General features: G+C 41.4%; 2 protein-coding genes across 10 annotated transcripts in view; one reads left to right on the plus strand and one right to left on the minus strand.

Moving 5' to 3' along the window:
* The window catches only part of NF1 (neurofibromin 1), a 373,185-nt gene that overhangs the window by 110,866 nt on the left and 249,392 nt on the right, over positions 1-12,927 (minus strand). The window lies entirely within an intron of this gene.
* Positions 7,118-9,943, plus strand: EVI2A (ecotropic viral integration site 2A). Its single transcript, XM_077296837.1, has 2 exons — positions 7,118-7,246; positions 9,034-9,943. Exon 2 carries the CDS (start codon positions 9,059-9,061, stop codon positions 9,809-9,811), a length of 753 nt encoding a protein of 250 aa, XP_077152952.1. The 5' UTR covers positions 7,118-7,246; positions 9,034-9,058; the 3' UTR covers positions 9,812-9,943.

The raw sequence follows: 12,927 nt of genomic DNA on the forward strand, positions 1-12,927 counted from the left end.
TGTGTATGCACAGCACACCAGAACACTAAGCTTATGATTGAAGGTGGTAAGTTGTAAGATATTCAGATTGGTGAATCCAACCTTGGTGATTGCAAAGTATGTGTCTGAAATGTTTCCAGAAGAGTTCAATCTGTTACCTAAATATCTGCAAAAATGTCCTCCAGTAATCGCTCTCCAAGAAAAAATATTACCGGTACATCATTCCTAAGAGGTCATAGTAGATAGAATAACTTATAAATAGTGACTATCTAGTAACCGATGTACTTTTGACACTGTTTCTAGTGCAGAAGACTTTGTAGAACAGTTTCGATACCAGATGGTATTTCTTAAAGGGATGTTCTGAAACCTAAAAAATTTCAATAAATCTTTAACCCCTTCACCCCCGGAGCTTTTTTCGGTTTTGCGTTTTAGTTTTTCGCTCCCCTCCTTCCCAGAGCCATAACTTTTAAATTTTCCATCAATATGGACATGTGAGGGCTTGTTTTTGCGTGACGAGTTGTACTTTTGAACGACACCATTTGTTATACCAGGTTGTGTACTAGAAAACGGGGAAAAAATTCCAAATGCAGTGAAATTGCAAAATAAAAGTGCAATCCCGCACTTGTTTTTTGTTTGGCTTTTTTACTAGGTTCACTAAATGCTAAAACTGACCAGCCAATATGATTCTCCAGGTCATTACGAGTTCATAGACACCAAACATGTCTAGGTTATTTATTTTTTTTTTAATCTAAATGGAGAAAAAAAAAAATTCCAAACTTTGTTAAATAAAAAAAAAAAATTGTGCCATGCTTCGATAGCCATAGCGTCTCTATTTTTTGTGATCTCGGTGAGGGCTTTTTTTTTGCGTGCTGAGCTGACGTTTCTAATTATATAATTTTGGTGCACAGATGATCTTTTGATCACCCGTTATTGCATTTTAATGCAATGTCCCGGCAACTAAAAAAATGTAATTTTGGCATTTTTACTTTTATTTCTCGCTACACCGTTTAGCTATCAGGTTAATCCTTTTTTTCTATTGATAGATCGGGCGACTGAACACGGCGATACCAAATATGTGTAGGTTTGATTTTATTTTTATTGTTTTACTTTGAATGAGGCGAAAGGGGGGTGATTTTAACTGTTTTTATATTTTTAAACATTTTTCTTTTTTTTACTTTTGACATGCTTCAATAGTCTCCATAGGAGGCAAGAAGCTGGCACAACTCGATCAGCTATGCTACAGAGGTGATGGTCAGATCGCCTTTATGTAGAATTGCTGACTTGCTATAAGCGGCGCCCACTGGGTGCTGCTCACAGCAATCCGGCACTGACAACCATAGAGGTTTCCAGGAGACCTCGGGTTGTCATGCGGACACACCTGTGCCCCGCTATCACGTGACACAGGTCACCGGCGTGAGTATTTCCGGCGCGATTGCCAAAAGCACCATTTAAATGCCACTGTCAGAGTTTGACAGCGGCATTTAACTAGTCAATAGCCGTGGGTGGATCGCGATTCCACCCGCGGCCATTGCGGGCACATGTCAGCTGTTCATAACAGCTGACATGCCCCCGGAAAGATGTGGGCTCTGGCAGAGGGGGGACACCGACATCGGCGTACTATTACGCCCGATGTCGGTAAGGGGTTAATAACTACCATTCACTCTGTACTGATGCGTAGGGTTCTGTATATATTACTTCCTATGACAATTAGATTGAGAATCCTCAGTGCCTGATGGGATACTCACATCATCATGTGCTGGCATAAACGGCTGTCAATCTTCTTTCTGCTTTGAAATGAAGTGTCATCGCTGGAAAGGGGGCTGGGACATTCCGACACTCCCCTCACTTTGTTTGCCGCCCTGAAACGAAGCGTCATCAGAGATGCTCGACTCAGGGGCTTGTCTCCCTTGTGCATGATCTCCCCCAGAGAGCAGCGTCCGATCTGTTGTCTGCTTAGCTGAACAGTAATAAGCCGCCAGCTTACAGTCAGAAATAAAATACAAGAATGTAGTTATATCTGAGTGCTTACTTCATGATTCAATAGTTGCTCATTTTCTTAAAAAAAAAAATTGAATTCAGTGATAAAACCTGACATCCAGCCAAGTTTGAGCAAGGTCTACTACTTCTTGGATGGCTCTTCTGCAGAGTTTAAAAATAGCAAAAACTTTATAAATGCTTGCCATCACAAGAAAGATGTATGTGATTACTTAGGAGGCACTGAGAAACATCTAGCAGCCCGAGCCAGACTTCAGAGGCCATATTCAGACCAAATTGAGTGAGTGAGAAAAATATTTCTAATATCCAGTTTATGTACTGTACAAACCATTGTTTTCTGGAAGCAGAACCCATCACAAGGGCTCGGCAATATCACACTTTCATTCCATGTAGAGAAAAAAATAAAAACAAGGATTTTTTAATTCCACTGTGAAATACATGAAGAGATTGAAGGTGGCTCAAGATTGGCAATGGATGACATAACTGGTTATGTGACCCGTGAATATGATCTCACTGCTGGCTGGCTAATGGACTCCCTAAAGATGATAAAGAAGAAGTAGTAGTGACTCTTCTGCACCTTACGGTCCATCACGGTCATTTATTTATCCAAGAAAACCCAGACATTTTAAAAGTAAATAAAAATCAGATTTTAACTTAGACGGACCCAAAACAGGCCAGACATACACAAATAGGAAATGGCCATTGTTAGTAAGAAAATGAGGATAAGATTACATTTCACCCAGAAGAAGGGACAAATTGATGATAAAAGCTCAGTGTAAAGACTTACCGTACTATTTATTGTTTATATTATTTTATAGCTCGATGATTTAACTACTGCACATTCCTTTTTAAAAACTTGAAAAAGGACGTCTAGTGACGCAATAATTTTTTTTTTTTACTTGTATATCTAAAAAGGTGCTAAAAATATTGATTCTTTTTATTTAGTATTAAACATACATGATTAGGAAGACTGCATTTAGAAAACCAAGCTTCGAAATATGATCCTACGGAGATCCCAACTTGAAACCCTGAACAAATGTAACAAGAACACAAGTAACATATGCCATTTTTGAAAAATGTATAAGTTTTTCAGAAATCACCCATCAAAATTTGACTCCTCAAAAACAAAATATCAACATAGTCTTGACACATATCAAATTAAAGCCCATACAATTCTGAACAAAATTATGCATCTGCAATCTCTCTATCTTAACCCCTTAGTGACAGGGCAAACATTTTTCTAATCTGACCAGTGTCCCTTTAGGTGGCAATAACTCTGAAACGCTTTAACAAATCCCACTGATGTTGAGATTGCTTTTTCATGGCACATTATAATTTATGATAATGCTAAATTTAGGTTAATATGTTTTGTGTTTACAAAAAATATCAGAAATTTGAGAAAAATGTTAAAAATTAGCAATTTTCAAACTTTGCATGATTATTCCTTTAATCCAGATAGTCATACCACAGAAAAACATTAGTAAAATTTCCCTCACGTCTGCTTTCCATCAAGCAACAGTTCTAAAACGTTATTTTATTTTGTTAACATTTTAGCAGGGTTAAAAATGTAGCAGTCATTTTTCATTTTTTTAAGGAAATTTACAAAATGCATTTCTTTAGGGACATATCCAGGTTTGAAGTGATTTTTGGGGATCCTATACATTGGGAAACCCCCAAATGTGATACCATTTTAAAAACAGCACCCTCTGACATTTAAAACTGCTGTCAGGTAGTTTATTAACCATTCAGGTAATTCTCAGGAATAAATGCAAAGTGACATGACAGGAATGAAAAAGTATTTTCACCACCTAAATGTCGATAACTTCTGAACAGGTTACTATAGGCGGCAGACTAAGGCTATGTGCACACGTTGCGAAATTTGCTGCGGATTCGCAGCTGTTTTCCATGCGGTTTACAGTACCATGTAAACCTATGGAAAACCAAATCCGCAGTGCCCATGGGGCAGAAAATACCGCACGGAAACGCAGCGTTGTATTTTCCGCAGCATGTTAATTTTTTGTGCAGATTCTGCAGCGTTTTACACCTGCTCCTCAGTAGGAATCCGTAGGTGTAAAACTGCAGGTGAAATCCGCATAAAAACTGCAGGAATTCCACGGTAAACGGTGCAGAAAAATCCACACACAAATCCGCAACGTGGGCACATAGCCTAAGGCCACTATTTGGCCATGAATTGCCATGGCAAAAATCAGGACCACACAATCATCTGAGGGCACTAATAGGGTTAAACAGGGAGCCCACGCACACTGTTAACCATTTATATGATGTAGTCACTATTGACAGCAGCATCTAAGGGGTTAAACATATGGACGGCGCAAACACTTATCGTGGCTTGCAGCAACTTGTCAGCTATAGTGTACAGCCAATAGCTGCTGGATTGTCACCTGTATGGGGAGGCTATTCTCTTATATCTCAGGTCAGTAAAAAGACGTATTGCCGGTCAGTAAGGGGTTAATTCTAGCCTGAGATAGGATACCAAATGTACAGTCATACAAGGCCAAAATTCAGGTTTTCAAAACTTTAGAAACCTATAAAAAACTAACAAATGCAGCTAAAATAGCACTTCAAAAAACGCCAAGAAAATAAATATACTAAGGTATCAGGTTAAAAAATAATATTCAGATTTGGATCACTTGAAATGGAATGCAATTAAGGACCATGTGGTCTGAAACGTGTCTGCCAGACGATTCCCCCCACCACCATGGGGTTGTGACACCAATGCCCTTCATTTTTAATATTTACATAATAAACTCCAGTTTTTAGGGAATATTTGAAGCCGGATTTGTTTGCACATTTGATTTGTAGTCCGGCTGGTCTTCCGGGCATTGGATTCTTGAGACGACCGGTTTGCAGTTTTCTAACTTGAAACATACACACACATATATAGAGACTGATCTCTCTCTCTAATATATATATATATATATATATATATATATATATATATATATACTATATAATTGTCTAAGGGTCACTTCTGTCTGTCCTTCTGTCTGTCTGTCACGGATATTCATTGGTCGCGGCCTCTGTCTGTCATGGAATCCAAGTCGCTGATTGGTCTTGGCAAAACAGCCACGACCAATCAGCGACGGCCACAGTCCGGCGGAAAAATGGCCGCTCCTTCCTCCCCGCAGTCAGTGCCCGCTCCGTACTCCCCTCCAGTCTGCCCTCACACAGGGTTAATGGCAGCGGTAATGGACCGCGTTATGCCGCGATGTAATGCACTCCGTTACCGCTGCTATTAACCCTGTGTGACCAACTTATTACTATTCATGCTGCCTATGCGGCATCAATAGTAAAAAGATCTAATGTTAAAAATAATAAAAAATAATAATAAATCGTTATATACTCACCGTCCGTCGGCCCCCGGATCGACAACAGGCCTTTCCCGCTCGCGACGCTCCGGTAACCGGTCGATGCTGCAATCTCACGAGATGATGACGTAGCGGTCTCGCGAGACTGCAATGCACTCTTGGGACCGGAGCGCACGAGCAGCGTCGGTAACCACTTCGCTTGGATCCAGGGGCTCCGGAAGGTGAGTACATAACTATTTTTTCTTTTCTTTTTTTTTTTTTTTTTTTTTTTTTTAACAGGGATATGATGCCCACATTGCTATATACTACGTGGGCTGGGCAATATACTACATGGGCTGTGCTATATACGTGGCTGGGCAATATACTACGTGGCTGGGCAATATACTACATGGGCTGTGCTTTATACTACGTGGGCTGGGCAATATACTACATGGGCTGTGCTATATACTACGTGGCTGGGCAATATACTACGTGGCTGGGCAATATACAACATGGGCGGTGCTTTATACTACGTGGCTGGGCAATATACTACGTGGCTGGGCAATATACTACGTGGCTGGGCAATATACTACGTGGCTGGGCAATATACTACGTGGCTGGGCAATATACTACGTGGCTGGGCAATATACTACGTGGCTGGGCAATATACTACGTGGCTGGGCAATATACTACGTGGCTGGGCAATATACTACGTGGCTGGGCAATATACTACGTGGCTGGGCAATATACTACGTGGCTGGGCAACATACATGGGCTGTGCTATATACTACGTGGCTGGGCAACATACTATGTGACTATACAACGTGGGCTGTGCAATATACAACGTGGGCTGCGCAATATACTACGTGGGCTGCGCAATATACTACGTGGGCTGCGCAATATACTACGTGGGCTGCGCAATATACTACGTGGGCTGCGCAATATACTACGTGGGCTGCGCAATATACTACGTGGGCTGCGCAATATACTACGTGGGCTGCGCAATATACTACGTGGGCTGCGCAATATACTACGTGGGCTGCGCAATGTACTACGTGGGCTGCGCAATGTACTACGTGGGCTGCGCAATGTACTACGTGGGCTGCGCAATGTACTACGTGGGCTGCGCAATGCACTACGTGGGCTGAGCAATGCACTACGTAGGCTGCGCAATGTACTACGTGGGCAGTGCCATGTACTACGTGGGCAGCGCAATGTACTACGTGGGCAGCGCAATGTACTACGTGGGCAGCGCAATGTACTACGTGGGCTGCGCTATGTACTGCGTGTGCTGCGCAATGTACTACGTGGGCTGCGCAATGTACTGCGTGGGCTGCGCAATGTACTGCGTTGGCTGCGCAATGTACTACGCATACATATTCTAGAAAACCCGATGCGTTAGAATCGGGCGTCCATCTAGCATAAATATATATATATATATATATATATATATATATATATATATATATATATATATATATATATATATATATATATATACACACACGTAAGCGTCAAGCATATATATGCGGACTCTGACATGGTGAATAGTAGCATTTTATCCTTGTGTTATGGCTAGAGCACACTAGCAAGATCCTACTTGTCAGCCATTTCCTTCACCTGTAGCTCTTGACTCAGCAGTGACACACAAACAACTAATAATCTCATCATCTCTACTAGATGTAAAAGGACAAAATCCATATTAGAACTTTACACCATAAACGTTATCTTGTGGATGACAACACCCTCAGACTATTTACTCAAGGCAAGGAGGTTTTTTTTATTTTATAAGCTAGCGTAATACCGAGCATGAGCAAAAGCAAAACAGGAAGCCTGTCATCTGTGGTTTTACACGAAGGAAACAGACAGCAGTAAGGCAACCTTCGGAGCATTACAAGATTTGAAGTGTAAGGAAGACACTGTGCCCTATACAACCCGGATTCAGAGCCAAAAAGACCACTGAGGTGAGCAAAAACTGACCGACGATCATTCTACGTACTTCATGCTGGCAATAATTAAACGGAGTATCAATAATTATTACAATGTGCATAATGTTTCATATAGCATGACTGTATAAGGGACAAAAATAAATACACTCAATACAAGCTTGATGGATTATCAAAATTAAATTTGGTAAATTCTAATTTACGATGGCATACATTTGCAGCACCAACCACAAAAAAAAATATTAAGCATTTCTAGGGAACTTAATCGTTACTTGAGCAAATGAAAAAAGTAATTCCGAAAAATGGAAAATCATTAAGGAACTATATGTGCCCCCCAAAAAAGGTCATTCATTTTATCAATGAAGCCAGATAAGCTTTGACTAATAAAAGGGGTTTTTGATATTTAACCTATTCATAGATGAGGGCAATTGAGAACATTTTTTATAAACTCCATGTCTGAAGGTTTACTATTTTTTTTTTCCAAAACAGATAATATTGTTAATTTATATGTAAGGAAAATATTAATTTTCCAAAAAGAGCATTTTACTAAAACTTTTGGTTCAAGCTTTGATGAGAATGTTAGAAACAACTCAAAATTGTAAGAACAAAAAGTCTGTACTTTCTATAAAGTTATATAAAGTCCTTATCAGAAATAAAGGGCATTTCCTATGAGCACAGGGGATATTAAAGACAATTCTCTACAGAAGTCTGGAAAACCCCTCACCAGCAGATATTACAGCACATGACCAGAAAATCTCGTGTTAGTAACACATGCTTCCGACACACACAGACTGATACGCATTGTCTGTGGAAGGGATTGTCAGGCCCGCAGAGGCCATGGTTGGATCCTCCATGCACCCTGCCAGGCAGGCAGCAGTCACACGTAGCACATGTGTATAGGATTGATAAATGATGCAGGAGTGTTACATTTTTTTTCACTGAAGTACACAAAGCTAAGTGCCAGCTATGCATAAGAAACTTTAAAACCAATTGTAAAGTGCCAAGAAATTGCTGAGTCTTTTGCTTGCATACAAGTATATCTCAAATTCCTGATCATATTCATTGTTTGGCATCTAACAACAACTTAACTGTGCCACTTTAAATAATAACCCTAAATTTATGTCATGTCTAAAGGGGTATTCTACTGTGAGACAGGAGATCGTTTTCTGAACACTGGCGGGCTGACCGTTGGAACCACCACTAATCCAGAGAAGCGAGGCTCCGTTTACTCTTCATGGGATTACTGGACATAGCAGAGAATGCGCTCGGCTGTTCTTTGGCACTCCCATTAGAATGAACAGTGGCTCAGTGGTTAGCACTGTAACCATGCAGTGCTAGGGTCAAAGCGCACTCGTGGACGTTCGGGTTCTGGTAGCTGACCTGAACTTTACTCCAAAATTTCAGTTCAGGTGTCAGCTACAAACCACAAACTTTTAAGTTTGGGTTAGCTCATCTCTAATTGTGAGCCCAAATGGAGACAGTGATGATGAGGGTCTGTAATTTGCCGTTGAGAATGAATGGCGCTATGTAACAGGAAAAAAAAAGTAAATGAATGTTTATGCAGTGATCAACCACAGATCCATTCACACTCTATACTTCAAGGCCTCAGTTCTCAGGATTGGAGGTAGTCCAGGCAGTTGGACAACCAGCTACCTGGAATTTGAGATAGGAAATAATTTCCAAACTTGAGAATACCCCTTTAAGAACATATTGTATATATTTTATACCAAGGTTGCTTTAACGTCTTCATGAATTTGTAGATACACAGACCACTTACTGGGGATTGTGTTTCCTTTCCTTGGCAGATAACGGAAGAGTCAAGAGAGCAACATGAAGAAGATGCAGCCTTCACTGCATCTTGTGATATTGTGTCTTTCCGTCTGTTGTAAAGCAGAAGTAGGATACAGAAATTTCAACATCACTGATAAACCAGTAGTAACCGACATTAGCAGCACGTCAGATGCTCCAGACAATTTCCCGTCATTTCATGAAGGCAATGCTACAAACTCTTTAGATAAAATTGCTTCAGAACTTAAGGGTCACAATGTAACTACAAGTAAGCCCACAGCGGCTACACATAATATCACCCAACAAACCACAAGGAAGGAAACAAAGGGGATCAAAAGTAACCATACAGTCAAATCCCACACTCCAAGCATCACGACTAATGTAACATGTACAGTCGATGAGAAGTATAAGACTGGAATAATTATATGTGTTGTCATAATCGCCGCCCTAGTGTTCATTGTGGCAATGTTAATCGTGTGCACTGTGGCACTGGCCAACAAAGTGTCTAAGCTAAAAGCTAAATTAACACAATCAAAGCGCCAAGTGAGAAGCAATGGAGACTTTTTGAGTGCATCCAGTATTTTGTGGCCATCAGGAATGGAAACATGGCAGAAGAAAGCTCACGAAGCCAATCTGACCATGGATGAGATTTCATTGGGAGATACCAACACACTCGAAAACGAAAAACGAAAATTAATGGCAACTCAAACACAAGAAAAATCAAAAGAGGTAACAGAAGAAAACACAAGCTCGCCAAGTGCAACTATGACCACTATATCCACAGTAGAAGTGTAAACATTTTGGAAAGTAATTCATAAGGGTATGGGGCTGATCTTTCCTGTGGAAAAATCTGACATGTATTTGCAATAAGCCACAGCTGACCCTTACATTTCTACAGTGGATGTGCCGTTTACACTGCCCAGGATTCGTATACAGACTGACGCCACTTTATGAGGCTAATATGCATAATTGACATGTTCTTTAATGAAGCAGGTTTCAAACCTGCAACGACTGCATAAATCGTAACTTAGATTTCTCGGTGAAAACCAGGAATGACTACTTGCGGGCAGCCTACATGTGGAATTTGGAAAAAAAAAATTGTGTTAAAATCTGTGTAAAAATCCTCTGTCGTGTTATGTATTTTTTTATATGATTTTGATGTACACAAAAGTCTAAATGCTTTACTTTTAGTCATTTTTACAGTGCAACATAAAAACCTGCCTTTTATATAACTAAAAAACAATAATAAACCTTTGAGCTGTGAAAGAACTTTTGTAGCCCAAGTACCAAAGACAAGCAAGGACTCTCAACCAATTCTATTACTTTCATACAATTTCAATATACCAAATGGCAACTTTGCAAATAGTCTTAATTTCATTTTTTTTTTTGCAGTTTTCGGTTCACTTCATGGTAATTGGCAGATTGCAGATACAATTTGAAATATAAAACTGAAAATAAATAAACATGGCTAATTTGTCTGTAACTATGGAGACAAATCTTTTTATATACAAAGCAAGAGGATAGGATTGCCATGGTTATTCATGTTTCACCATCAGCGATGAGCTGCGCTCTTTCCATCCACTAAGGCCGGCTCTCTCTGTACTAGTGTGCGCAGGGTAACGGTGTTAACTCCGCATGCACTTCTGATCTCATCACCCAAGACATTTTAAAGGTCAGCTCAAGCAGCTGCACACCACCTGAGTACTCTGGTAGTAGTGCACAGGAATTTAGACACTTCTCAACTGACTGCTTTAGGCTACTTTCACACTAGCGTCGTACGACGCACGTTGCAATGCGTCGTTTTGGAGAAAAAACGCATCCTGCAAAGTTGCCCGCAGGATGCGTTTTTTCTCTGTAGGCTTGCATTAGCGACGCATTGCCACACGTCGCATCCGTCGTGTGACAGCTGCGTCGTGTTTTGGCGGACCGTCGGCACAAAAAAGTTACATGTAACTTTTTTTGTGCGTCGTGTCCGCCATTTCCGACCGCGCATGCGCGGCCGAAACGCCACCCCCTCCTCCCCGGACATTACAATGGGGCAGCGGATGCGTTGAAAAACTGCATCCGCTGCCCTCGTACTTCTATTTCACAGTATGCGTCGGTACGTCGGCCCGACGCACTGCGACGGGCCGACGCTAGTGTGAAAGCAGCCTTAGTCAGCTGCCTGATTATCTACTCTAATGCTTCTGATTGTTATCAAATAGCCAAACCTACTACCAACTAAGCTCTGCTATTCCTGCTGCTGTCCGCACTCTAATCTGCTGCATCAGCAAAACAGATTTGTGAAGAAAGGTAAGAACTTACACATCATTAAAGTGACTTTCTATACATTTCACTTAGGACATAAAAACCCAATGTCACGTTCTCTTTAAATAAAAAAACAAAAACAAGTAAATGAAAGGAGATTTTGTATCATGTCCTTGTTGGTACTTCCCACATTGCAATTAAGGTAATTTCCTGGAGAGTCCACCATGCTTAAAGAAGTTGTGTCACAAAAAAAAAAAAAAAGAAAAAAAAAAGAACGGAAACAGATCACGCAATCCCTGAGCTCCCATGATTCTGCAGCTCTTTTCCTTTTTGCTGGGTTTGTGCATTGCACAGATATTCACATTTGATGCTTTTGGAGTGCAGTATGTGAAACCTCCACTTGTAGGCCAATTGTGCGTTTCTTTAGACTCTTCTCTGGGGACATGTGCTTTGTTTAGTCCCTCCCAGATGCAGACAATCACAGCTCAGCTGCGTCAGACTACTAGATCAGATGCAAAGCTGTGATTGGCAGGGTCAAAGATGACTACTGAAGTAACGCCCAAGTTGGACTGCAAGCATAGACTTCAAATATTACGTTCCAAAAGCAACAAATATGAATGTTTCTGCAATGTAGTGACGCAGCACAAAATGGAAAAAAAAAATGGCAGAATCAGGAGAGCTCAGGGATTTTTCACAGGAATTTAATAATTTTTTCAAGCATGTAACAGAACAATTCTGTAAAACACTTTCATATTTTTAGTCTAGTAAGAGGATTGTGTTAAATATGTGTTTGTAAAAAGCATGGACATGTAAAACATTCTGCACCCACCCAGGGTCGGCGTTGGGGGAGGGCAAATTAGGCATTTGCCTAGGGCCCCCACTGCACTAAGAGCCCCCAGCAAGGGGCGTGCCGCTAATAGGGGCACACCACACAGCCGCTATGGAGCCCGTGAGTCAGGAGGGCTGCACCCACCCTGCACTCAATTGTATCAGCACCATAGATGTCGATACAGTTGAAATAAATGATGCAGGAGAGCGCCTCAGCCGATACTGGCTTTCCCATCATTCCCCCCTGTGGTTCTGACACAGCGGTTGAGATTATGTCACTTCATCGGGGGCTACACTGTGCCGAGTAGTGGAGCTGTTGAGTAGACACGCTGCAGACACCGAAGCAGAGGGGGAACGGTGAGAGGTGGGTAATGTATTTATTACCGTATTTTAAAATCAGTGACTAAGTGGTAGCCATAATACTCTACGGGAGCTGCACTATACGGCCTGTACTTTCCGGGGGCACCACTACATGGCCTGTTCTTTCCAGGCCACCACTATCCGGCCTGTACTTTCCGGGGCCACCACTACATGGCCTGTATTTTCTGGGGCCACAACTACATGGCCTGTACTTTGCGGGGCCACCACTACCCAGCATGTACTTTCTGGGGCCACGACTATGCGGCATGTACTTTCTGGGGGCACCACTACACAAAAAGTACTTTCCGGGGGGCACCACTACCCGACACGTACTTTCCGGGGGCACCACTACCCGACTCGTACTTTCCGTGGTACTATTACATGACACGCACTATACGGGGGCTGAACTATACGATATGCACTTTAAGGGGGCACCACTATACGATATGTACTTTCTGGGGCCAACACTATACGAT

This window comes from Ranitomeya variabilis, chromosome 3 (assembly GCF_051348905.1).
Source record: "Ranitomeya variabilis isolate aRanVar5 chromosome 3, aRanVar5.hap1, whole genome shotgun sequence".
In the NCBI taxonomy this organism is placed as follows: domain Eukaryota; kingdom Metazoa; phylum Chordata; class Amphibia; order Anura; family Dendrobatidae; genus Ranitomeya; species Ranitomeya variabilis.

What these genes read in the sequence shown, in the direction of transcription:
- EVI2A (XM_077296837.1), top strand. Translation starts at nt 9,059, where the DNA reads ATGAAGAAGATGCAGCCTTCACTGCATCTTGTGATATTGTGTCTTTCC.